General features: G+C 38.7%; 1 protein-coding gene across 1 annotated transcript in view; it reads right to left on the reverse strand.

Annotated features, from left to right (window-relative positions):
* muc4 (mucin 4, cell surface associated) overlaps window positions 1-22842 on the reverse strand; it is a 74663-nt gene extending 51821 nt beyond the window's left edge. Inside the window, exons 1-20 of the mRNA XM_031901916.1 lie at window positions 20971-22842; window positions 16382-16507; window positions 15603-15728; window positions 15360-15470; window positions 15058-15168; window positions 14229-14342; window positions 13785-13898; window positions 13364-13477; window positions 11783-11905; window positions 10816-10940; window positions 10069-10236; window positions 9731-9895; window positions 8516-8649; window positions 7540-7655; window positions 5825-6040; window positions 5307-5513; window positions 4204-4320; window positions 3887-4095; window positions 1480-1549; window positions 441-608 (exon numbers count right to left, since the gene is read on the reverse strand). Coding sequence (XP_031757776.1) covers window positions 441-608; window positions 1480-1549; window positions 3887-4095; window positions 4204-4320; window positions 5307-5513; window positions 5825-6040; window positions 7540-7655; window positions 8516-8649; window positions 9731-9895; window positions 10069-10236; window positions 10816-10940; window positions 11783-11905; window positions 13364-13477; window positions 13785-13898; window positions 14229-14342; window positions 15058-15168; window positions 15360-15470; window positions 15603-15728; window positions 16382-16507; window positions 20971-22507 — 4171 coding nt within the window. The 5' untranslated portion in view covers window positions 22508-22842. The remainder of the gene's footprint in view (window positions 1-440; window positions 609-1479; window positions 1550-3886; window positions 4096-4203; window positions 4321-5306; window positions 5514-5824; window positions 6041-7539; window positions 7656-8515; window positions 8650-9730; window positions 9896-10068; window positions 10237-10815; window positions 10941-11782; window positions 11906-13363; window positions 13478-13784; window positions 13899-14228; window positions 14343-15057; window positions 15169-15359; window positions 15471-15602; window positions 15729-16381; window positions 16508-20970) is intronic.
* Between the last annotated feature and the right edge of the window lie 5017 nt (window positions 22843-27859).

Raw genomic sequence — 27859 nt, forward strand, 5'->3', positions numbered from 1 at the left:
AGTTACAGGGTAATACTGAAGTGAAAAATAACAAAACAGTGAAAAGGGGTACCTTTAATGGCTAACTGAGATTATAATCATAGAAAAATTTAAGTGTTGTAGCTCCTTTTCCAATTATTTTGCAAAAGTGTCAAATACTAGAATTTGTCACATGTACATTACACATTTTCTTCTTTGTGCCATTTTCTTGTAGGGGCAGGATGAAACATGGGTACAAAGAATGGAATGATCAGTGGATGAAGACAATACAATACAAAAATGATTGAGGTTATATTCTGGTGCCTAATATACAGTACAGAATACACCTCATCATTTTTTTTTTGGATTGTTCACTACAACCTAAATTGTTTTGTATGTTTTCTCATGGACCAATGAAAGCTGTTAAGCAATAACATGAGCTATTATTTCATTTCTTATTTGTAGAGCTTAAAATATCTTACCCAGAAGTCCTTCTGTTTTGTTCTGATATGAAGAATCTAATGTTGCTACAAAGCTCAGAGCCCCAAATGCTGCAGAAACTGCCACTGAGATGCCACCAACAAAAGATGCTTTGAGTCCTTGCTCAGTTGTGGTTTCCAGGGTGACTGTTCCCAATGATGTGATATTATCTTAAAAGGTAGAAAGAATAACAGACAGACAGTTATTAAACTACAAGTCATACATATTTCTAAAAAAAGAACAGGATGTTAAATTACATTTTTTGTTGGTGCCTTTAATAGCTTTAATAATTTAATTTAAAGAAAATAGTTTCTTGTGGAAAATACCATTACATATATTTAAACTGCCTAACTTTTAATAAACTGAAAACTCAAGTGGCTTTTTTATGAACACAAGTGCAAAGCAAATTGGGTACAAACTGCAAAACAGCAGGTGGCCTTAATGACACAAAAAAAACACAGCGCTGTATCATCTTCAGTAGTGATGAGCGAATCTGCCCTGTTTCGCTACACCAGAAAATTTGTGAATCTTTGAAAATATTTGCAAAGCGTAGAAAAATTTGGAAATGTGGAAAATGCAGCTCGTCAAAAAAAAATTGTAGCATGTGGCAAAAAAAATTGTTGCACACGTCAAAAAAATTGCACCCATTTCGCAAAAAAACTGCCAATGGCAAACGTGAAAATTCGCTGTGAACTTATTCCTGGCGAAAAATATTGCTTGTCACTAATCATTTATTTATACAGGCCCAGAAAATCATGCAGTACTTTACATTAAATTCTAACAAACAGGGATTCTACAATAATTTAAGAAACAAGGGTAAATAGGGTAATAATTAAAATAAAAATAATTAATCAATAATAAAAATAATTAAAGTAAAACTAAGGTAAATAATTTAACAAACAAGAGTAAAATAACATTTTAAGAATAAATAAATGCATAAAAAAAGAAGATAGGATCCCAGCAACTTGCATTTTGCACACTTTTCCTATGAGGAAATGCTATGTGCATTAAGCTATGATTAAAAAAAATTATTGAGCTTACCTGATAATGTGAATTCTGTACCATTAACCTTCACAAAAGTGGTGTTTTTATCAGAGAGGTACCATTCAACCTGGAAAATATAGAATATTCTTCTCCATGAATTATCCTTGCATGATATGTATGTTGTGTTTCGGAAAGCTTCACCATACTTAGTGCAACTTAGTGCAAGTGCAACTTAGTAGGTGTAAATTCGCAGCGACTATTCATCAAAATACGAATTTTTGCTGCAGCTAGAGAATACGGGTAAATTTTCTCTAACAACACTACCTTTCACCGAAAATATACTAGCATATGTGACCTAGGGGCTGATTTACTAAGACACGAATTCGAATCCGAATTGGAAAAATTCCGATTGGAAAACGAACATTTTGCGACTTTTTCGTATTTTTTGCAATTTTTTTCGTCGCCTTTTCGGAAATTGTCGCGACTTTTTCGTAACCATTACGACTTGCGCGAAAAAACGCAAGTTTTTCGTAGCCATTACGATTCGCTCGTATCTTGTCGCGACTTTTTCGTATTGAGCGCTCGTAAGCGGCGGGCGAAACTTTCAGACTTAGCATGATTTTGGAAGCCTCCCATAGGACTCAATGGCACCCTGCAGCTCCAACCTGGCCCAAGAAAAGTCACCATACTGAAGCTTGAATGAATCCGAATCTTTCGTACTCGGCGCGAAAGCTGTGAAAAAGTCGCGAATTTTCGCGCAAGTTTTAACGCTATGAAAAAATTGCAACATTTTGCGCAACTTTCGGAATGGCTACGAAAAAGTCGCGACAAATTTCCGAAAAATCGCAAAATACCGATCATTACGAAAAAAACGCAATCGGACACCGTTGGAACGGTTGTGAGTAAGTAAATGTGCCCCCTAGTGTTAATTGAAATCAGTGGCTATATACAGGAAATATATGTGTATTTATTAATGATGTTGGTGAAAGTGCCCAATTATTTTTTTAAATATCCATGGAACCAAAAGGAAAACTAACTCTCTTACCAGCTGCAGTAAGAACAAAATACTATTGTTACAGTTCAACAACAACATTAAAAACATTAACAAGCTCTTTCTAACAAATTGCAACACGGGTTGAAATTTCTGAGTGCATTAATACCTGGACAAACAGTATAGATATGTTAATGACTTTAATTAGCCACAAACAATAAACAGGTTAAGAGAATATTACTTCTTTGGAATCATTTGATGATCTTATTAAAAAAACAAATCTTTTTGGGAGGCTGCCAGTCAGCATGTGTGAAATGCACAGTCAGTAACAATACAGGAGTTTAAAAAAAATTGGTGGAAAATAGGTTTTACATTAACAACTTATATACACAATAATACTGTAAATAAGATAAAACGCATACGTTTTGACGCCAGATATGATGTTTTTGGGGCAAAGCAGGATTTACTTACATTAATACAGTTACTTTACTGATCTAAGTTAATCACTTCGCCAGCTAGAAGCTGGCAAAATCAAATTGAGCGAAATGGGGAAGATAGAGAAAAGTTTAACCTTTAGTAAATTACCGAATTTGTACTTCTTCGCTGTGAAAATTCACTCAGTGAAGAGGTGCAAAATTTCACTAGCGCTGAGCTTCTTCACCATGGAATTTACCGGGGTGAATTTTTGCCCCCATTTCACGAAACAATCCGCCAATGGAGAAACGCAAATCCATGCCTGACGAAAAATTTTGCTCATCACTAGTCCCAAGCCGGACTTGGATTTCCTACTATTGAGTGCTATTCTGATATCTACTGGGAGCTGCTATCTTGCTACCTTCCCATTGTTCTGCTGATTGGCTGCTGGGAGGGGTTGATATCATTCTAAAGGTCCCCATACACGGGCCGACTATAGCTGCCGATATCAGTCCCTTGGACCGATTCGGCAGCTAATCGGCCCGTGTATGGGCAGAACAGAGCGGCCTGGCCGACCAATATCTGGCCTGAAATTGGCCAGATCTCGATCGGCCAGGTTAGAAAATCGGCTCATTGATGCGGTCCCCGAACCGACTGCCCCATAACCACAAATGTAATCCGATCGTTTGGCCCCAGTGTATCCGTAGGTGGGGATATCGGGTGAAGATCCGCTCGCTTGGCGACATCGCCAAGTGAGCGGATCTTATATTGTATAGGCACCTTAACTTGCAGCGCAACAGCAAAGTGTGACTGAAGTTTATATTTAATTTTCAAATTAAATATAAAAAAAATCTGTGTTTGTGAAAAATGAATTTCAATGCAGGATTCAAAATGCGTTTTGAAAAAAACATGTTTTCCCATGACAGTATTCCTTTAAATGTGTTACATTTTTTGTAGCTGAAATGATCTTAGGGGCATTTTGTATGAATTAACTTCCTTTAGGGGTCCCTAAATGTCAGATACTTTGGTGAGGTCAGATTCCCTTCATGCAGACTTTACCTTCATTTCACTGTTTATTTCTGCTGCCAGTGCAACAAAATTGGTTGCTTGGGATGTTCCATTAATCCCTGCTCTGGCTGTGCGTCCTTGGAGCTGGAAAATTGTACCATTATTGCCCTGTACATTAACCACTATAAATTCACCCAAACCATTAAAGGTATACTGCACTCCATCCAGTGTGTTAATATGAGGATCCCCATAGAAATATCCTTAAACAGAAAGAAAAAAAAACAGCCATTAATTTTACATGTTCATGTTAGTAGGATTTACACAGGCATACTGTTAATCACATTCACAAACTGTTTTTTAAAGCGTACCTATACGTGGTTGTATGTAGCCGTAGCAGTAATCCCTAGGCCTCTTCTGTGAATACAGATAACAAAGATAGGGAGAACCCAACGTACAGCAGTTTTCAAATGGATTAATCTCATTAGCTGCAAAAAGAAAGACAAGAGTCAAGGCACTTAATCATCATAAAGCTTAAGTTAGAGTGAGTGGTTATAGGAATGTCTGTATTTACTTACTCAGTCATTTTTTTTAAATGTTATAATACAAAAAAGAATACAGTGACAGATAGCACTTCAAAACAGTAGCCCATAGCAACCATAATATGATTGATTGATTAATTAAACAGGTATTCGGTAAATGTTACCTGCTGATTGGTTGCTATAGGTGATAGCAGGGAAACATGGGGGGTGGGACATGTCTGCAATTGCGCACCATTTTGTTGCTTACAGGTGGGTGCAGTGCCATTATATCACTTACTGAGCCTTAAGTGCTGCAAATTATATTATAAGTATAAAGCACTTTGGTTCTTTTATCCACAGATTGTAGATTGGAGGGCTGGACCCACCTTCCCACAGTTTTCTGTTTTTTTTAATCTCAATATTATTTCATAATCTTTGCTACTAGCAGTAACAAATAGGCAAGTGTAGCCAATTTGTTTTATTAGGGCAGCTTTAGAACCACATATTGTTCCAAATAGGGCAGAAAAGTGATTATTCTTGGCAGTATACACAATAAACAAACCATTCATTCATCCAGTAAAAAGTAGGCAGAATCATGTCCCCATAATTGCAGCCATCACATATTTTATAAAAAGAATTTGCTTTGAGTAAGGCACACTTTGTCCCAAAACATTAGCCTGTGTTTGCTTAATAAAAGTGTTATATAATATCCGTGTTTTCAGTTCACTAACTAAAGTTTCTGAATCCTAACAATTTCAGTTCTCAGCTTTACAATACTGATCCATTCAATTCTAATAATATTTAGAATTGTGTGATCAAGAAAGCAGCTGATATCACTGTGTTAGACACCTATACAAATACAAACAATATAAGACAACACATTATTTATTGCTTAGATGCAAAGCCTCAACAGAGTTAAGAAAAGTCAATTCTTTGGACTTTTATGACATTACCTTGGTATTGACTAATTAGTAATGGTAATGCTGTATGCCTAAAATAGTTTTGGAGTTGAGGGGACCACCAGGAATTATCATATATCCAAGGCGTTGGCAAGAATCTTTCTTTTTCTCCATAGATAAGGGATCCAGACCAGTAATAGTTACATCTTGTGCCTCCTCCATAGAAAGTAGGAAATGCGCTCTGGAAGCTTAAAAAGATATCTGTAGGAACAAAAAAAAAAAAGCAACACTTACTTTGCTGAGAACAAAATCTAGTGATGAGTGAATTTTTAGCCATCAATGGATTTGCTGCGAAATTCAACAACCTTAACAATCATATTTGGGGTTTTCTTTGGCAGCAAAAAAAAACATATTATACATGCGAAATGTATAAAACTGAGGGAAAAAGAGGAAAAGTCATGTAAGTAATAAACTGAAATGTTAGTAAGCTTGATGTTTCACTAAGGATATTCTGGACATTGGGGTAGAATTAAAAAGAGTAACGATAATGTGCTTGTTAAAAAGTAACTCACCTGAGCTTTTCCTTGGGAAACTATATTGGTTCAGTCTGTTGGATGAAGTGAATGATGAATCATATATGGCTTGCCAGTAAGAACAAGGACAAGGAGAAGTATAGTCGGACCAGTATGGATATGGCTCATTGTAATACCAGCTGAGACACTGCTGCCAGGTGTTTTTGGTGTTTGCTGTATTCATTTCAAGTCTATAAGCCCAATAACCAATTCTGTCTGTGAAAGGAAAGAAATATAATAATAGGCAACAGTTATACTCAGACCTTAAGTTATACTATAGTTTACTTGTCATAGTGTTATTTAGATGCTAAAAGACTTTAATCTAGGCTCTAAGATTAAGGAAAGGTCCTCCAGTGCCTGTGCCACATTCAAGTGTAGGGAGAAAGCTGGAGCTTAGTGCATGGCTAAAGTCTTGGTCTAGGAAATAAAGGTTTGCATTTCTAGAGCACTGGGCTGACTTTCTTTGGGGTACAATCTATATAGCTGTGACAGATTGCACCTCAATGGAAGGGGGTCCGCTGAGCTAAGAGAAAGAATGGCTAAGAGGCTGGAGGAGTGTTTAAACTAGACAAGGGAGAGGGGGGGTTGAGCTAGAGTTTAATTGGAAAGCTGGTGTAGAGGGTGCAGTGGGATTAGCAAGGGGTCATGGGTGGGGGAGGAACTTCCTCTGTTTCAAAGAAAACTTCCTAATATTAACCTTAGATCTAACTCTCATTACCTAATGTAAATATCATAGGGAGAAGTAGTATTCTCCACTGCATGCTGGCTAATGCACGCAAAGCTTGTCAGGGTAATTAGGAAAACCGGAGTCTATTGCATGTACTGATTATGATTTAATTGGTATCACTGAGACCTAGTGGGATGAAACTTGCATCTGGGCTGTGAATTTAAACGGTTACACCCTTTTTAGGAGGGATTAAAAACAAACCCCCTGATTCATGGGTCACTGGTTAGGAAATTCAAGACTTGACCATGTACAGGTAAACAAAGGTCCAGGACCAGATGGTATTCATCCCAGGGTATTACATGAGCTTAGCTCTGTGATTGCCAAACATCTCTACGTAATTTTTCAGGATTCATTGAGGTCTGGCATGTTGCTGAGCGACTGGCAAATTGCTAATGTGGTGGGTTTATTCAAAAAGGGATCCCATTCTCTGCCTGAAAACTATAGGCCTGTTAGTCTGACATCAGTAGTAGAAAAGCTTTTGGAAGGGGTAAAAAGGGATAGGGTGCTTGAATACATTGCAAATCACAATACTATAAGTTTGTGCCAGCACGGTTTTATGCGTAACAGATCTTGCCAGACTAACTTAATTGTATTTTATGAGGAGGTGAGCAGGAACTATGTTTACCGGCAGAAGAAAGTGTTACCTTTAACAGACAAAAAAACATTATGCCATATTATCTATTATAGCTATCAAGAACTTTGCTGTTTCTCCACATATATGTATTAGTACATAGTCATTGTGTTTGAATTAGTACAAACAAAGGTATTTCAATGAAAGACTACAATTTTCTGTTTGTTAATTATGAAGAGCAGGTAATACTGGTGCTGTAGTATAGACAGAAATATGCAGAAAGTTTTTGCTCTTTTAATACGATAACCCTACCTCTGATATTGTACTGTATGCTAAAAACATATTAAAAAAAATCCCTATTTGTAGTAGTTATGCTCTATCATAGCTTTCGCCTTACACATTAGTTATTGTACTTACTGGTATTGTATCCTTTATATTGGTCTGGTGTGTAAATCATTTGGAGGTTACTACTGAATGTCTGAGGGTCATTGAATGCTGGGAAATTATTGTTATTATTTAGGTGAGGCTCCCCACTGAAAACAGAAACATTAACTATAAAAATGGAAATATTAACTATATACTGTATACACATTTCCAAAAACACATATAACTATAGAGTAACAGAAGTATTTAAATGCAGAGATCAACTGTCTTCACCAACAGGTCATAGGAATTCCCACATGAGTCTTAGGGGTATTTATAAATATTTTACTGGCCACAAGCTGAAAATGGATAGTCGCCAAAACCAATCCGTCTTACTTTACTTCTAAGGGAGGTTGTGCACGGGAAGATTATGGGGGGCATTGCTACACTGGAAAACACTGCAAATATTTTAATTCATTGCTCTTGCCTTAGTAAATGAGCCATTAGTTATGTGATCACAATGCATTGTCTTGGAGGGACAACAGTTGAGACTGTATATTTTGCACCAAATTTGAAACCATGTTTAAAAAAATATTTTACACCTTTATAAATATGCCCTTAGGTGTAATAAATTTGAGTAACTGGGTTCACAGAAAGTAGCCAGAGCACACAAATCAGTTTTGTATAACTTATACATGGTGCACATCTAGGCGAGATCTTAGGAGAGAGGCAAGTTGCAGTTATTAAAATTATATACAGAACAGAAATGTATAACTGCTGGTACCTTTAAACAATAAATTGTATTTGATGTATTAAATAAAATAAAATAAAAAGGCTAACTCCTTCACAAAAGATGGGTAGCAAAACATTAGCATAAATCTTGCAGGCAGCTATTCTGCAGGGAGAAGTAGTATATGTACAAATCAGTTATACCATCCACATGTTCATGTTCAAAACATATTTCTTATTGTGCATCTTATTTTTTATAAATGCATTTTTAATAAAACACTGTAAATCTAAACAAAAGTACCTGAAGTATCCCATTTTTGGGAGATAATATGTAGGCAGTGCTTGATATTTCCAGTTCATTCCTCCATCATCAAAGCGCATAAGGCAGAAAGAATAGATGCCATCAGTCACTAACACAGCTTGAAAGGTATTTGTCTGTAAATGACAATTCATATTTATTAAACTAACCTGTGTGTACCTAACCAAAACATGGTTCTTGTGTAGAACTTTTTAAAGTTCTAGACATTTTTAAAAATGGGCTCAGATATATGTGGGGTGAAGGGATTTAGCCTTTAAGTGTGGGACTGGACACCTTTTAGGTAATAACTACCAATAGTTTTAAATGCCTTTCCCCTAATAGAATTTTACTCCAGTGCTACAGCAGGGGCACACCTGAGAAAGAGTTGCTTATTTAACACTTGCTCTGCCAGCAGGGGCAAGATCATAACTGTAATACTGTTTCCAAATGCACATTGCATGTATAACTTTAGGTTAAATAGATGTTAATGGCCACAATAAAGGGCCAATATATAAATAACTGAAATATATTGCTAGAAGAAGTTCTAGGCGCTGTAACCACAGTAACTAAGGTGACTGTGCTGGAACAATGTGTTTTAAAACTGAAAAGAGTTTTTCTAATCCCACCATTAACTTGCTTTGAAATCATTTTTTGCAAAACTTATTAATATTGAGGACTTTCAAATTTGGAGGGGTGTTAGAGCTCAGTCAAACACATCCTGACAACCAGAAACACTCATCTGCTTTAATGAATTTCGTTAAATACTTTTCTGACTAAATTAAGTAAAGGGCCTCAGCAGCACTGGGTCACTGAGTAAGTAATGGGCCTCAACAGCAAGGCCATATATTTGCACCTATGCTCTGCAGAAATTGATTTATACAATTATTAGCTAAGCAAAAAATTTAATGTATGTCAACAGCTGGATGAACCCCACAAAGGGCTCTGCACTTACTGTTTCTTCTGTGCCACTTTGTACTTTAAAGGATTATGCTTTTGTGATAATTCACACATGTCCAGCCCCAGACTACAATGACCAAACAGTGTGGCACTTTTTGGTATCTTTCTATTAGTGTGTCTATTTGCATGAGTCTTTATGATGGGGGGGGGGGGGGGGGGTGACACCTAGCCCTGATTTACACAAATGCCCCAATTTACACATTGCTTTAAATCTAAGGTCCCTTGGGAAATTAATATACTGGTCACTTGATAAAAGCTTACATTGGCTGATGTGAAGTAATATGATGGGTATGGTAGAACTTTCGCCCATGTGATCTTGATAGCCCAGAGGGCTGTAAATGGCATATTAAAATAGGTTTTTATCTCAGTTTCAAGTTCTGTTTTGAATGCTGCCTGATAGTTTGGTGCTTGCTGGAAGTCATAAGTCTAGGAGAAAAAGAAGCATTTTTAAACACTTTAATAAATGTATTTTTTTAGTACAGTGATAATGTTACAGAGAGAAATTAGGCATGTGGTTTTACATTTCACCCAGTGGTAAAAAACATTATTAAGAAGAAATTAAAGAAGAATTAAAAATGCAATTATATAAACAAACTTACCTGGTAATACAGGTCCCCTGTTTGTGACATATCAGCATCTGCCCAAAAAACCGCAATCATGGGAGGCCTAGAATAATCATTGCTGTAGAAATGACTATAGGGATAGCTGAATATGTACATAGGTTCATAGAAATAACGCTGGAACATAATAACTCCATTATCTGTGATCTGAAAAAAAAGAGACAAAGGAGAACAAGAAATTATACAATAAACAAATATCAGATATAAACAATAATAATGCAGCCTCTTTAACCATAATTGTATATTCGTGAGCTCATCCAATTATTATCAATTTTACTATTACCATAATTAAGTACGTAACAATTTAGAGTTTTTAATAACTCTATATCCCAGTAAAACTTACAATTAATTTTCTCTACCATATATACCCACATATGCACTTGGATTAGATTAACATTTTTAAAATAAAGAAACTACAGATTATTGTTTTGCTACCTTGCTTTGCATGTTCCTTATGAAAATGATGTATAACTTTAACAGTGGGCTATTTATTTACTTTTTATTATTTTCCCATTGAGAAAAAGCAGACTGTATTTTGAAAAAGTTTTCTTTGGTTCTGTTTCCAAATATAAATACAGTATTTTTATTGTGATGAGTTCCAAGCCACAACTAGGTCACGATTACATCACCTCACAAAATATGATTGGGGGTATGTTAAAGACACAAACTACCTTGCTCTATAATGTGGTAGTGCCAAATCATTTATTCAGTGACAGGACTACTTACATATAAATTGCTGTAGAATGAGTTGCCAAAGGGAAAGCGCATGGGAACACTAATTAATGGAGAGGTAAAATCTTTTAAACGTTGGGTTATTTTGATATCTGAACTGTAGTCAAACAGGCGTTTTTCTGCAATTAAAAAATGAAAAATATAGTTTATATATATGCATTGGAAAAAAGAAGAGTTTACTTAAAGAGATCAAAGTTTTGTAAAGTCTATCATGCTGGCAGACAGGTACTTGACAGCCAGTGCTGCCTATGGCAGACAAGTGGTTACATTTTCATGACAGAAGATCTGGCTCATTTACAATGCCCCACACAGTGTGCAAAGTGCAGAAAAAGGTTGCAGGTTATAGAGTACCAGGAGGCACAGCTTCAATTGGGGCTTAAAAGCATGCGGTACTCTTCTGTCTTTAATCCAGCGCTTAGAGAAGAGAGAAGCGGAACAGGAGGTGCGAGCGCTTCCCAAATCCTATCTCATAGTTTACATGTACAGTTAAAACGTTCCCTCATCTCAAGTGATATCCAATGAAATCTAATCAAATGCCTAAATTTGTGTAAATAACTATAGGTCTAAGGAAGCTTTGACTGCAACATTGTAGGAGTAAAGCTAATATCAAGCTAATATGCTCCCCCCTAATAATATTATAGGAATAAACTTTGGTTTAGAATGCATCATCTGCAAAATACAACATAATTAGAGTTATTTATAAAGACTGGCCAAATTTCAGTGTGGTTAATGCACTTAAAGTTGTAAAATTTGAACAAGGTCTAGTAACTTATAGCAACCAATCAAATGTTTGCTTTTAAACAATAGACCAGAAAATGCTACCTGGTGATTGGTTGCAGAGAGTTAATAAAACAGATGCAAATTTAGAACTTGTTCTTACAGAACCTTCTGCAAGACTAAAGGAAAAATGCTGAAAATAATACTGAAGAAACAAACCAATAAATTAATCACAAATACTTACCTCTGCAGGTAAATCCATCTCCAGAATATCCATTGTTGCATGCACATGTATAGGATCCAAGAGTGTTTGTACAGTTTCCATTCACACTGCATCTGCTGAGCCCAGTAGTGCACTCATTTACATCTACAAAGCCAACAGGTTTATTTCACAAAAAATGAAAGGTATTCAATGTTACCCATAAAATCTAAAGGACAGAGGGTCTAGCCCTTTATGTGCAAGGGAAGGTTACTGCAATAGCATGAGGCTTAGGTACAGGTACTGACTGGGACATAGGCAGGGACATTTTGCCACTGACAGGGAAAATGGAAACTTAGGGGCAGATTTATCAAAATGTGAGTTTATACTTAAAAAGCTCACCCATGTTCTATTCATTTCTATGGGATTTTTAGAAGCTTATTTAACAAATTGTGAGTTCTAACTTTCACCCATTGATAAATACACTTTGCTCCTACAGGGCAGGGGTGGATTAAGAAGGTAATCAATGTAGCTAAGATAGATGGAAAAGGGATGCTGTGGGTTTAGTGGATAGACATAAACTGGGGTTTATTGTATAGACATAAACTGAAGAACACTCTTCTTAATTCAGCTATAAGCAGGATGCCCATTATCTTGCTGTACTGTATATGTTTGTGTATGTTATTGGCGAATTGTTTCACAAAACTTCAGTGAAACTTAGAATATACTGTATAGGAATAATAATGACCTGTTTGTTGAGTGGTTAAAGAGTAAGTATGCTTTTTTTGATGTCTACCTATAATAGGCATGAATCTTGCCTGCAGAGCTGCCAAGCCAGTGGGTAACGTCTACCTTTATCTTCTACTAGCCCTGCAGCAGAACTTTATGCTTGAAATGTTTCCTCTCCATCATGCTCTTAATGGCTGAAAGGGGCTGATTCAATCCGCTGCCTTAGTAGGCAGAATTAAAGAGTAAAAAGTAAATTTAACAAAGAGTTGTGATAGAATTCCATATATGATGGTGGCAACATGTTTCAGATGCTTACATCCTATAAAAAAGATAGTCTGGTAAAGGAATGGGGTGAGGATGCTATTTGTGTGGTCACTAGAACAGTACAGAAGAAGGTATTTGTTCTGTAGGGTTGGATGGCAGGGGATTGGGTTTGTACAGAAAGTGGAGAAATGGACAGTCAGAGTTGGGGCTTGGGAGTAAGGAGCAGGCACATATGATTGGAAAGGTAGCATTGAAAGGTATCAGAGCAAAAGACTGAGAGACATTATTTCAAGGGTTTCTAGGGATTAGAACCCTGAATCAGAATACACATGTAGAATCAGGGTGTCTCTAGTGTCTACCACTAAATGATATAGTGGTAGGGTATGAATTATGTGTAGGTGTAATGTTGTAATTGCGGTCGATTTGATTGCAGTGAGATTGTGTAAATAGCAAGATTTATCCATGGCCAACATAGGGGTCAGGAGCTTAAGGAACATAGCTTAGTCTTAGACAGCTTAGTCCGGTTTTCTACTGGCTACATGTTAAAAATAATAATTGCTCTGAGTGTCATCAAAACATAACCAAAATACATATCATAAAACAGTGCAGAATGCAAATAATAAAGAAAATTACCCTGATCACAGAATAGTCCCTGCCAATTCACTGTACATCGACAAGAGAAGCCATTGACTCTATCAATGCATACTCCACCATTTTTGCAGGGGTTGCTGTAGCATTCATTAATTTCTGTAGTATCAAGGGAAAAGATGTATTTAGCATTTTAATACATACATATATGATGTTCTGTATATAATATTTATATATGTATTTAATTTTTGATTGGCAAATTAATGCATCTGTCCTACTAAGAGCATGTTAAATTAGCTTCTGCATTGTACAGAACCCAAACCATTAATAAACACTGACAGTCATTTTTGGGTAAAAGACGAGCTCTTGTAGAACCACTGATTCATAACTATAAGTTAAAGATCAATCAAAGCAATTTTGCAAAATGCATTGTTGGAGCTGTTACAAAAACACCATTATTACTCACCGACTTCACAGAATCTTCCCGTGTAACCAGGAACACAAGTACAGGAGAAAGCATTGATCAAGCTGTTGCAGGTGGCTCCATTCCAGCAAGGGGTACTCAGGCACTCATTGATTTCTAGTGATAATTATTGCTTATTACTACATTTTATATTAATATACATTACATAGGAATATTAATGAGTAAAACAGCTGTTTTCTGCACAGGGTAACTTCAACGTCTTCTGACAGATGTAGTTCAATTACAAGGGTCAGCATTTTGAAAAATGATTGTAAATTCAGTACTTGCACTGATTTTGTAGGTTATTCTATTTTAAAATAGAAATCCATAATAACAACCTAGACAGTTACTGTATATTGCTTATCTAAACGTTAATCTTGAAAATTACAAGCATTTACACATTTATCCTATTTTTGTATGTTAGATGTCACAGTATTATCAGCTTACTTTGCTCACAGTTTACACCCTGGTATCCTGGTACACATGAACAAGTGTAACTTCCCAAGGTGTTTGTGCATTGCCCTCCATTTTGACATGGCGTCAAATTACATTCATTAACATCTGAAATACAAGGAAAAAGACTTAATTTATGTTCCGCTCTTAAATGCATGCAAGCTAAAAATAAAGCTTTGCTTCAATGATGAACATGGACAATGTTTTTGTATATTTGTTGTTACAGATGTTAGAATATAGAAAGCTAAGGGGTAGATTTATCCAAATATGGGTTAAGAGCCTAATATATAAAAACTCACATTCTCTTCATTTCTATGGGATTTTTAGAAGAGAACACGGGTGTGTTTATATGTATTAATCTCTAAACTCACATTTTGATAAATCTGCCCCTTAGCTTTTAGTATTCTAACATCTGTAACAACAAATATTCAAAAGCATTTTGATAAATCTGCCCCCAAGTTTCATTCACTAAATAAAACTAGACTAAAGTTTGTGTATTATTCCAGCACTGCTCCTTATGAGGGGGGATCCTGGAGCCTGGCTTTAGAAAAGGATTTCCACTGAAAAGTATAAGCAAGAAAATCAGTTTCCACTATAAGGCAGAGTATGCAAAGTTTGATTAACATTATCACCTGATCTAATGAGTACCAATGCATTAACTTGTTGAACTTGAATTTTAGGTTTAGTGAAGGAGTGGATATGTGTGATACGTAACAATAATGGCAAACTTTAAAAGCCTGTATAAAGTAAAAGTGAATAAATCTTATGAAAATGCTATTTTTTACTAGCTATAACATTAATAAAAAAATACATTTTATTTCACCTTTATTGCATGTAGGTCCTGTCCAGCCTGCCATGCATATACACACAAAGGATCCTAGTGTGTTATTACAGGTACCCTTAGCACATGGACTGGACTCACATTCATTCACGTCTGATTAAGGAAAGACAAAAGAAGGAATGTCTCATCAGTACAACATGTCTGTGTTAGCCAATAAAGCAATGAATTATGGACCAAACATTTTAGAAAACATTTGGAAATGATATACTTTGCTAGGAACTGGATAAGTGGATCTGCGGGTGTTGCTAAGCTTCAAACAAATTCTTGATTTAGCTCTCTCATACCTGTATCACAGTTGGTTCCGTGCCACCCTGCATTGCAACTGCATGTATAGCTTAAGAGTCCACTCTGGCATTGACCATTTTTGCAGGGGGAGCTTTTACAGTAGTCAATTTCTACCAAGGGAAAAAATACAAACAGAAAATACTAAATCATTGTTTTTTCATGCTTTTATTACAGTAATTTGCAGAATCACATTTATATATCATTATCAATAACAGGAATTACAAATTCTTAAATGTTCTTACTGTCACAATTCTGTGGGCTTTGTTGATTTTTCTCATATCCATCCTGGCATGAGCAAAAATATCCACCAATTGTGTTAAAGCACAGTTGCTGGCAGTTGTCCAGGTTCAGTACACATTCATTAATGTCTGCAGGAAGTCATTAAATTATTATTATTATTACAATAAATACTTTCTTCACTCTCACTTTTTCTCACTCGTTGCCTCTCAAACCTAGCATTCAGTGGTGGGAGAAAAAAACTTTGGCCGCATTAAGCAATGTGTTACTCATATTTGTAATTTTTGCCCTAAATAAAACTGAGCACATAACTAGAAGAATTAGGGGACAAACCTCATGTGTCACATGGCATTATGCATTATATATATATATGTTTAAAGGCTATATACTGAATGACTCATGTATCATATATTACACAAAGGCCATTAATAACTTGCAAAATATTATTATACCCCGCTTATTGTAAAAAATAAGATATCATAATAGAAATCAGATACAAGTTCTATGACTATATAAGGGAAATGGAACTCTAAGGTCACTTCTAACATCCTCATATTATAAAGGAGAGGATACATTTTACAGTTGTTCTTAGTGATATTATCTGTTAGAATTGGTGATAACCAAGGTTAGTGATAACAATGAGTTCATGTGTAAAAAGTACAAATCGCCATGTATGAAGTAGAGTTAAATACATTAATCTGCTAACAAATACATTCTACATTTTCAAATACACAGAAATAAAAAAGACAGTTGGTTTAAATATGGTGGGGGTATTACAACTTACCTATACAAAGTGTGTTAGACGGGTCAGGACTAAAACCAGCACTGCATGAACACACAGGAGTGGCAGTTTCAGGTTTAATGTTGCACCACCCGTTCATACATGGTAAGTTGCAAACCACAGGAAAAGCTTAAAAAAAACAAAATAAGTGAGTGCAGCATGCTCCAGATTTAAAAAAATCACTCAGAAATACTTTCTTCAGTGTCAAAATATTTTAATCTGAATCTCTTAACTATATGTCCTTAAGTATAGTGCAACCATTCAAGAACCTAGGGCAGTGTTTTTCAACCTTTTTTGGGCCAAGGCACACTTGTTTCATGAAAAAAATCACGAGGCACACCACCATTAGAAAATGTTAAAAAATTTAACTCTGTGCCCAGCAGCAGTGCCCCCCTAGTACATTGGTGCCAAGAGCAGTGCCCCCCTAGTACATTGGTGCCCAGCAGCAGTGCCCCCCTAGTACATTGGTGCCAAGAGCAGTGCCCCCCTAGTACATTGGTGCCCAGCAGCAGTGCCCCCCTAGTACATTGGTGCCAAGAGCAGTGCCCCCCTAGTACATTGGTGCCCTGCAACAGTGCCCCCCAGTACATTGGTGCCAAGAGCCAGCCCCCCTAGTACATTGGTGCCCAGCAGCAGTGCCCCCATAAGTCAGTGTGCCACGTGGCCCCCCCTAATACATTGGTGCCCAGCAGCATTCTACTTCTGCTCTTCGGCGGCTTCTCCGGTGGCTTCAGCAGCATCTTCGTATCCCTCAGGCGCGCCACCTCTTCACTTCTGCCTACACGCGACCGCACACAGGCCCTTTTATAACGTTGCGCCCCGTGCGTACTGACGTCACCCGTACACACGGGGCGCAACCAATGACAGGGCCCGGATTTTATTACTAAGAAAAACTGTAGCATCGCCGGGCCCCCTTTGAAAGTAAAAATTGCGGCCCTGCCTACGGCACACCAGTCAGCATCTCGCGGCACACTAGTGTGCCGCGGAACAGTGGTTGAAAAACGCTGACCTAGGGCAACAATAAACAGTTTTTTTTAAAGCTAGTGCTAGCTACGGAAAACCTTAAATAAGAGTTTTTGACGTGCGTTAGTTACACATTTTGTATAATACAATGGTAAAAGTAAGAAATAAATACAACTTGTTTATGAAGATTCTCATTCATCCAGTTCATGATATACAGTATCTAATGGAATTAAGTCTAAAACAACTGGACTTTTCTGTTTTTCTTGAAAACATTTTACCACTCATCCGATTGCCTTCTTCAGTTCAAACAAGACCCTCAGCAGCAGAACAAAGCTGACCCCAGAACAAGTTTGTTCCTTACTGGACCTGTGTCTCAATACCACTTACTTCAAGCACAAGGAAGTTTTCTATAGACAAAAACATGGTTGTGCCATGGGTTTGCCTGTGTCTCCAATTGTAGTGAACCTTTACATGAAAGAAGTGGAAAAGAAAGCCCTGGACACCTTCAAGGGAACAACACCAAGTCATTTGTTCAGATTTGTGGATGGCACCTGGGTCAAAATTAAAGCATGCAAGGTTCCAGCCTTCACCAAACACATAAACTCGGTGGACAAAAACATCATGTTCACAAGGGAAGATGTGAAAGACAGCAAACTGGCTTTTTTGGACTGTACAATAGTTATCAAACAGAGGTGGGACCAGGATATTGAAGTTTACAGGAAACCCACCCACACAGATCAGTACTTGCTGTTTGATTCCCACCACCCTTTGGAACATAAACTGGGTATCATTAGGACTCTACATCATCCGGCTGAAACTGTGGCATCCAATGCAGAGACTTAAGAGAAGGAATACAAACATCAAAAAGGAGCTCTGAAAACTTGTGGGTACCCAGACTGGGCCTTTATCAAAACTAAATCAAAGACAAGCAAAAAGACCAGACCAACAAACAGAAGTGAGAAACATGGCAGGCAAAGCAACATCCTCTGTTGTCCTCTGGACAAGACTCAGCAGTCTATCTACACCTCAAGGAAAAAGGTCACTCTTTTGAGGACAGTAACGTGCATATTTTGGACCGAGAGGACAGATGGTTTAAAAGAGGTATGAAAGAGGCCATTTATGCCAGCATGGAAAAACCATCCCTGAGGAGGCCTGCGACACCGCTTGTCATGAACATACAATGCCGCTTTGACATCCTTACCCTGGCCGGTTTCACAACAGTTCACACTTACAGTCATGTACTTTGAAGGATTAATACCTGCATCAATGAGAATCTTGGTACCATTGTGAATGGATCATACCTTCTTATACCTGTCAGTTTCAGCCAACACCTAACTGAATAAGTTCAATCGGACCATTGTGATTGGATTCCTGTGACTGTACTACCCTCAAGAGTTTAAATGCCAGGGAATTCCCTACCAGTAATTTAAACTGAAGAAGAATGTTTTCAAGAAAAACTCAGAAAAGTCCAGTTGGTTTAGACTTAATTCTACTTGTATTTATTTCTAAATAAATACAACTTAAAGGACATGTAAACCCCACACGCAAAAATTAAATCAGTGAACAGCCTCTTTGAATTCTTTCAATACCTGCCACACTGGTTGTCCTGAAGTTAATAGTAAGGCTGCAACATCTCCTTAATAGCTTAGATTTCCTTCTGTCCCTGTAACTCACTCAGCCCCCCCTCAGGAATTTGCTTTGTGGACATGCTCAGTTGTTCTAAACTCAGATTACTAAACACACCTCCAGTCTAGCAGCCAGTAAAGAGATGACATTGCTGGTTCCCATAGAAACTCAGCTCTAGCTGTCTGCTTCAATTTTTTTCTCCTAACCTCCTCTCCTGAGCTCAGCTCAAACAAAGCAGAACTTTTATCAGTCCTGCCTGTGTGAGCCTGTATTCTTGATGAAATGTATGCTGAATAAGGGTCTGTGTGTGGATGCTGTTTGCAGATTTAAATGTAACTGATTATGTATCAGAGGAAAAATGGCTACTGGGTGAAAGCTGCTATTTGCTTTAGGAAAATGTGATGGTGCTGGCTTACGGATGGGATATATGCAGTACAAATAATGCCATTTGGGTGGGGGAGATGCAGGCTCAGACTGGCCCACCGGGATACCGGGAAAAATCCCGGTGGGCCCCGACCTTGGTGGGCCCCTGGCCCCACTATCGCTCCAGATAAGGCCCCACTACCGCTGCAGATAAGGCACCCCACGCAATCACCAAACCTTTCAGGGCCCTGGCCCTACGCTCCCACTTCCGCGTCTGCTGCAAGCCTGTCTCCCAATGCACGATGACGTCACTTGCGTGCGTCCTTCGCGCTGGAGACAGGCGCTGGTGAGGGAGTGAGGGAGCGGCTGCTGGCTTGGAGTACTCTGAAGGAGTAGGACTTCTGCTTGCTGCAGGCAGGACAGGGAAGACTGGGCCTTGTGATTTCTTTGTGCAGTTCTGAAGTGGATTTCTTGCTGCTGCTGGTTTGATTTGGTGAGTTAACATGCTGGGGGGGGGGGGATATCTTGGATTTCTTGCTGCTGCTCCTTTGGTGAGTTAACATGCTGGGGGGGGGGGATATTGGATTTCCTGCTGCTGCTGGTTTGATTTGGTGAGTTAACATGCTGGGGGGGGGGGGATATTGGATTTCTTGCTGCTGCTGGTTTGATTTGGTGAGTTAAAATGCTGGGGGGGGGGATATTGGATTTCTTGCTGCTGCTGGTTTGATTTGGTGAGTTAACATGCTGGGGGGGGGGATATTGGATTTCTTGCTGCTGCTGGTTTGATTTGGTGAGTTAACATGCTGGGGGGGGATATTTTGGATTTCTTGCTGCTGCTGCTCCTTTGGTGAGTTAACATGCTGGGGGGGGGGGGATATCTTGGATCAGGGTTGGACTGGGGCGCCGGGACACTGGGAAAAATCCCAGTGGGCCCCGGCGGCCCAGACCTGACCCTTGCAGCGCTCCCCCTCCCGACTACTCCTCCCCTGACGCGTCAAATTTACTCGCTCAGAGGAGGACGTTGGGAGGGGGGCCCTGCGAGGGGGTTTGGGGGGCCCCTGCGGGGGGTTAGGGGACGTGCCTGGCTGGGGGCACCTGCAGGGCCCCTGGGACAGGAGTCCCGGTGGGCCCTTCACCCCCCAGTCCGACCCTGGGGAGATGTGCCCAACTGATATACTGTACATTGTAGGCAAATGTAGGCTTTACATGTCCTTTAAGTATCTTTCCATCATATGTAATAAAAGGCACTATGTTTGCCCAGGAGCAGTTACCCATAGCAACCAGTAAATTGTTTAATTTTAAACAGGTGACCAGTCAGTAAATGCAGATGTTTTCTTTCATTTTCTAACTTGTAGTGGACTAATCAAACATATTTGTAGAGTAATTGCTATATGTAACTTCTTCAGGTTTTATTTAAAGAGTGGCTGATAAAAGAAAGCTTAGAAAAGGTAAACCAAACAACTGCTTATAATGTTCTGAAAATATAACATTTTATGAAGAGTATGTCACATATAGAACAGGAAATTGCCAACAAAAATAATAAGGGCATAACAAAGAAGAGTATATTTAAAAGGGATATTTTAATACCTTATTAGACACACTCACAACTATGAATTCATAAAAATATAGTTTTTACTTACTTGTGGTGTTGATTGCAGTTGTAGAAATAACTTGATTTGCATGTGTACTCATGCTACTGTACCCTACAGATGTAGAAATTACAGATGCGGTAGATATATAAAGTGATGCATTTTTTGTTGTTGCAGTAGTGATTAGTGCTGGGACCGTGGTTGCGTACCCAGCAGTTTGCACAACAGTTGTTGAAGTAATTGGTGTTTGGTTGGAGGAACTGGTACCAGACGTTTCTCTTTGTGATGTTTCTGTCATGATCACTGTTTGTTTAACTCCTTGTGTTGAGGTTATAATAGCTGATGCACCTGAAACGGGGAAAGATATAGTTTGTTCCTCAGTGGTAATATATTTTGAGCCTGTATTAGAACTGCTCAAAGATATAGCTCCTGTTACAGTTGTGATATGCTCAGAATTTGCACTAGAGCTAATAAGCTCTACCATTGTATTGGTGGTGAGGTGTTTAGGTGTTAAACTTTCATTAGTTGAATTTAACTGGGATAGAGGACTTGTGTTGCTCGGAGCTGTAACTGGTTCTTCAGTGCTAATAGGATTTGGTGGTGCACTTGAGCTGCTCTTTGGAGTAGAGATTTTTCCAGCTAAATCTGATATTGGACTAGAAACTATGTCATTAGTAATCTCATTAGTTGCAGTAAATGTAGACACTGCAGATACGATGCTCTTTGTGCTAAAGGTTTCTTCAGTTGTGATTTTCCCAGCAGGATGACTAGTATTGCCCAGTATTGTAACTGGTTCCTCAGTGCTAATAGGATTTGGTGGTGCACTAGACCTGATCTCTGGCGTAGAGATTTCCTCAGTCACTTTACCTTCTGCACTGGAAACTCTTTCATTACTTGTAGTCAATATAGATGCTACAGATGAGCTGCTTTTTGTGTTTAAGGTTTCTTTAGTTGTGCTTTGCCAAGAAAGTGGGTTAGTGTTACTCAGAGATGTAATCGGTTCTACAGTGCTAATGGGATTTGCTGGCGCACTTGAGCTGCTCTCTGCTGTAGAGGTTTCTCCAGTCACACTTTCTTTTGATGTTGTCCTTGAAACTATTTCAGTAGAGATTCCATAAGTTGTAGTCATTATAGGCACTGTCGGTGAGCTGCTCCCTGTACTAAAAGTTTCTTCTATTGTGCTCTTCTCAGAAGGCGGACTTGTATTGTTCAAAGCTGTAACTGGTTCTTCAGTGCTAATAGGATTTGCTAGTGCACTTGAGCTGCTCTCTAGTGTCGACTTTTCTCCAGTCACTGTTTCTTCTGCAGTTGTACTTAATACAAGCAATGTAGATGGGCTGTTTTCTGTGTTTAAAATTTCTTTAGGTGTGCTTTGCCAAAAAGGAGTTATAGAGCTGCTAAACTGTGTACTTGGTTCTTCTGTGCTGTTAGGACTAGTATTGCTCAGAACTGTAACTGGTTCTTCAGTACTAATAGGATTTGTTGATACAGTTGAGCTGCTCTCTACTGTAGAGATTGCTCCAGTCTCAGTTTCTTTTGATGTTGAACTTGATACTATTTCAGTAGAGATTCCATAAGTTGTAGTCATTACAGGCACAGTTGGTGAGCTGCTCTCTATTTTGCTCTTTGTTGTGCTCTTCTCAGAAGGTGGGCTAGAGTTGCTCAAATTCGTAACTGATTCTTCAGTGCTAATAGGATTTGCTAATGCACTTGAGCTGCTCTCTGTTGTAGAGATTTCTCCAGTCACAATAACTTCTGATGTTGTACTTGAAATTATTTCAGTAGAGATTCCATAAGTTGTAGTCACTATAGGCACTGTTGGTGAGTTGCTTTCTGTACTAAATGTATCTTCTATTGTGCTTTTCTCAGAAGGTGGACTAGAGTTGCTCAGATTTGTAACTGGTTCTTCAGTGCTAGTAGGACTTTCTGGCGCACTTGAGCTGCTCTCTGCTGTAGAGATTTCTCCAGTCACAGTTACTTCTGATGTTGAACTTGAAAATATTTCAGTAGAGATTCCATAAGTTGTAGTCACTATAGGCACTGTTGGTGAGTTGCTATCTGTACTAAAGGTTTCTTCTATTGTGCTTTTCTCAGAAGGTGGACTAGAGTTGCTCAGATTTGTAACTGGTTCTTCAGTGCTAGTTGGATTTTCTGGCGCACTTGAGCTGCTCTCTGCTGTAGAGATTTCTCCAGTCACAGTTACTTCTGATGTTGAACTTGAAAATATTTCAGTAGAGATTCCATAAGTTGTAGTCACTATAGGCACTGTTGGTGAGTTGCTATCTGTACTAAAGGTTTCTTCTATTGTGCTTTTCTCAGAAGGTGGACAAGAGTTGCTCAGATTTGTAACTGGTTCTTCAGTGCTAGTAGGACTTTCTGGCGCACTTGAGCTGCTCTTTGCTGTAGAGATTTCTCCAGTCACAGTTACTTCTGATGTTGAACTTGAAACTATTTCAGTAGAGATTCCATAAGTTGTAGTCACTATAGGCACTGTTGGTGAGTTGCTATCTGTACTAAAGGTTTCTTCTATTGTGTTTTTCTCAGAAGGTGGACTAGAGTTGCTCAGATTTGTAACTGGTTCTTCAGTGCTAGTAGGACTTTCTGGCGCACTTGAGCTGCTCTCTGCTGTAGAGATTTCTCCAGTCACAGTTACTTCTGATGTTGAACTTGAAACTATTTCAGTAGAGATTCCATAAGTTGTAGTCACTATAGGCACTGTTGGTGAGTTGCTATCTGTACTAAAGGTTTCCTCTATTGTGCTTTTCTCAGAAGGTGGACTAGAGTTGCTCAGATTTGTAACTGGTTCTTCAGTGCTAGTAGGACTTTCTGGCGCACTTGAGCTGCTCTCTGCTGTAGAGATTTCTCCAGTCACAGTTACTTCTGATGTTGAACTTGAAACTATTTCAGTAGAGATTCCATAAGTTGTAGTCACTATAGGAACTGTTGGTGAGTTGCTATCTGTACTAAAGGTTTCTTCTATTGTGCTTTTCTCAGAAGGTGGACTAGAGTTGCTCAGATTTGTAACTGGTTCTTCAGTGCTAGTAGGACTTTCTGGCGCACTTGAGCTGCTCTCTGCTGTAGAGATTGCTCCAGTCACAGTTACTTCTGATGTTGAACTTAAAACTATTTCAGTAGAGATTCCATAAGTTGTAGTCACTATAGGCACTGTTGGTGAGTTGCTATCTGTACTAAAGGTTTCTTCTATTGTGCTTTTCTCAGAAGGTGGACTAGAGTTGCTCAGATTTGCAACTGGTTCTTCAGTGCTAGTAGGATTTTCTGGCGCACTTGAGCTGCTCTCTGCTGTAGAGATTTCTCCAGTCACAGTTACTTCTGATGTTGAACTTGAAAATATTTCACTAGAGATTCCATAAGTTGTAGTCACTATAGGCACTGTTGGTGAGTTGCTATCTGTACTAAAGGTTTCTTCTATTGTGCTTTTCTCAGAAGGTGGACTAGAGTTGCTCAGATTTGTAACTGGTTCTTCAGTGCTAGTAGGATTTTCTGGCGCACTTGAGCTGCTCTCTGCTGTAGAGATTTCTCCAGTCACAGTTACTTCTGATGTTGAACTTGAAAATATTTCAGTAGAGATTCCATAAGTTGTAGTCACTATAGGCACTGTTGGTGAGTTGCTATCTGTACTAAAGGTTTCTTCTATTGTGCTTTTCTCAGAAGGTGGACTAGAGTTGCTCAGATTTGTAACTGGTTCTTCAGTGCTAGTAGGACTTTCTGGCGCACTTGAGCTGCTCTCTGCTGTAGAGATTTCTCCAGTCACAGTTACTTCTGATGTTGAACTTGAAACTATTTCAGTAGAGATTCCATAAGTTGTAGTCACTATAGGCACTGTTGGTGAGCTGATATCTGTACTAAAGGTTTCTTCTATTGTGCTTTTCTCAGAAGGTGGACTAGAGTTGCTCAGATTTGTAACTGGTTCTTCAGTGCTAGTAGGACTTTCTGGCGCACTTGAGCTGCTCTCTGCTGTAGAGATTTCTCCAGTCACAGTTACTTCTGATGTTGAACTTGAAACTATTTCAGTAGAGATTCCATAAGTTGTAGTCACTATAGGCACTGTTGGTGAGTTGCTATCTGTACTAAAGGTTTCTTCAATTGTGCTTTTCTCAGAAGGTGGACTAGAGTTGCTCAGATTTGTAACTGGTTCTTCAGTGCTAGTAGGACTTTCTGGCGCACTTGAGCTGCTCTCTGCTGTAGAGATTGCTCCAGTCACAGTTACTTCTGATGTTGAACTTGAAACTATTTCAGTAGAGATTCCATAAGTTGTAGTCACTATAGGCACTGTTGGTGAGCTGCTATCTGTACTAAAGGTTTCTTCTATTGTGCTTTTCTCAGAAGGTGGACTAGAGTTGCTCAGATTTGTAACTGGTTCTTCAGTGCTAGTAGGATTTTCTGGCGCACTTGAGCTGCTCTCTGCTGTAGAGATTTCTCCAGTCACAGTTACTTCTGATGTTGAACTTGAAACTATTTCAGTAGAGATTCCATAAGTTGTAGTCACTATAGGCACTGTTGGTGAGTTGCTATCTGTACTAAAGGTTTCTTCTATTGTGCTTTTCTCAGAAGGTGGACTAGAGTTGCTCAGATTTGTAACTGGTTCTTCAGTGCTAGTAGGACTTTCTGGCGCACTTGAGCTGCTCTCTGCTGTAGAGATTTCTCCAGTCACAGTTACTTCTGATGTTGAACTTAAAAATATTTCAGTAGAGATTCCATAAGTTGTAGTCACTATAGGCACTGTTGGTGAGTTGCTATCTGTACTAAAGGTTTCTTCTATTGTGCTTTTCTCAGAAGGTGGACGAGAGTTGCTCAGATTTGTAACTGGTTCTTCAGTGCTAGTAGGACTTTCTGGCGCACTTGAGCTGCTCTCTGCTGTAGAGATTTCTCCAGTCACAGTTACTTCTGATGTTGAACTTGAAACTATTTCAGTAGAGATTCCATAACTTGTAGTCACTATAGGCACTGTTGGTGAGCTGATATCTGTACTAAAGGTTTCTTCTATTGTGCTTTTCTCAGAAGGTGGACTAGAGTTGCTCAGATTTGTAACTGGTTCTTCAGTGCTAGTAGGACTTTCTGGCGCACTTGAGCTGCTCTCTGCTGTAGAGATTTCTCCAGTCACAGTTACTTCTGATGTTGAACTTGAAACTATTTCAGTAGAGATTCCATAAGTTGTAGTCACTATAGGCACTGTTGGTGAGTTGCTATCTGTACTAAAGGTTTCTTCTATTGTGCTTTTCTCAGAAGGTGGACTAGAGTTGCTCAGATTTGTAACTGGTTCTTCAGTACTAGTAGGACTTTCTGGCGCACTTGAGCTGCTCTCTGCTGTAGAGATTACTCCAGTCACAGTTACTTCTGATGTTGAACTTGAAAATATTTCAGTAGAGATTCCATAAGTTGTAGTCACTATAGGCACTGTTGGTGAGTTGCTATCTGTACTAAAGGTTTCTTCTATTGTGCTTTTCTCAGAAGGTGGACTAGAGTTGCTCAGATTTGTAACTGATTCTTCAGTACTAGTAGGACTTTCTGGCGCACTTGAGCTGCTCTCTGCTGTAGATATTTCTCCAGTCACAGTTACTTCTGATGTTGAACTTGAAACTATTTCAGTAGAGATTCCATAAGTTGTAGTCACTATAGGCACTGTTGGTGAGTTGCTATCTGTACTAAATGTTTCTTCTATTGTGCTTTTCTCAGAAGGTGGACTAGAGTTGCTCAGATTTGTAACTGGTTCTTCAGTGCTAGTAGGACTTTCTGGTGCACTTGAGCTGCTCTCTGCTGTAGAGATTTCTCCAGTCACAGTTACTTCTGATGTTGAACTTGAAACTATTTCAGTAGAGATTCCATAAGTTGTAGTCACTATAGGCACTGTTGGTGAGTTGCTATCTGTACTAAATGTTTCTTCTATTGTGCTTTTCTCAGAAGGTGGACTAGAGTTGCTCAGATTTGTAACTGGTTCTTCAGTGCTAGTAGGACTTTCTGGCGCACTTGAGCTGCTCTCTGCTGTAGAGATTTCTCCAGTCACAGTTACTTCTGATGTTGAACTTGAAACTATTTCAGTAGAGATTCCATAAGTTGTAGTCACTATAGGCACTGTTGGTGAGTTGCTATCTGTACTAAAGGTTTCTTCTATTGTGCTTTTCTCAGAAGGTGGACTAGAGTTGCTCAGATTTGTAACTGGTTCTTCAGTACTAGTAGGACTTTCTGGCGCACTTGAGCTGCTCTCTGCTGTAGATATTTCTCCAGTCACAGTTACTTCTGATGTTGAACTTGAAACTATTTCAGTAGAGATTCCATAAGTTGTAGTCACTATAGGCACTGTTGGTGAGTTGCTATCTGTACTAAAGGTTTCTTCTATTGTGCTTTTCTCAGAAGGTGGACTAGAGTTGCTCAGATTTGTAACTGGTTCTTCAGTGCTAGTAGGACTTTCTGGCGCACTTGAGCTGCTCTCTGCTGTAGAGATTTCTCCAGTCACAGTTACTTCTGATGTTGAACTTGAAACTATTTCAGTAGAGATTCCATAAGTTGTAGTCACTATAGGCACTGTTGGTGAGTTGCTATCTGTATTTAATGTTTCTTCTATTGTGCTTTTCTCAGAAGGTGGACTAGAGTTGCTCAGATTTGTAACTGGTTCTTCAGTGCTAGTAGGACTTTCTGGCGCACTTGAGCTGCTCTCTGCTGTAGAGATTTCTCCAGTCACAGTTACTTCTGATGTTGAACTTGAAACTATTTCAGTAGAGATTCCATAAGTTGTAGTCACTATAGGCACTGTTGGTGAGTTGCTATCTGTACTAAAGGTTTCTTCTATTGTGCTTTTCTCAGAAGGTGGACTAGAGTTGCTCAGATTTGTAACTGGTTCTTCAGTACTAGTAGGACTTTCTGGCGCACTTGAGCTGCTCTCTGCTGTAGAGATTTCTCCAGTCACAGTTACTTCTGATGTTGA

Source organism: Xenopus tropicalis, chromosome 5, assembly GCF_000004195.4.
Source record: "Xenopus tropicalis strain Nigerian chromosome 5, UCB_Xtro_10.0, whole genome shotgun sequence".
NCBI lineage: Eukaryota > Metazoa > Chordata > Amphibia > Anura > Pipidae > Xenopus > Xenopus tropicalis.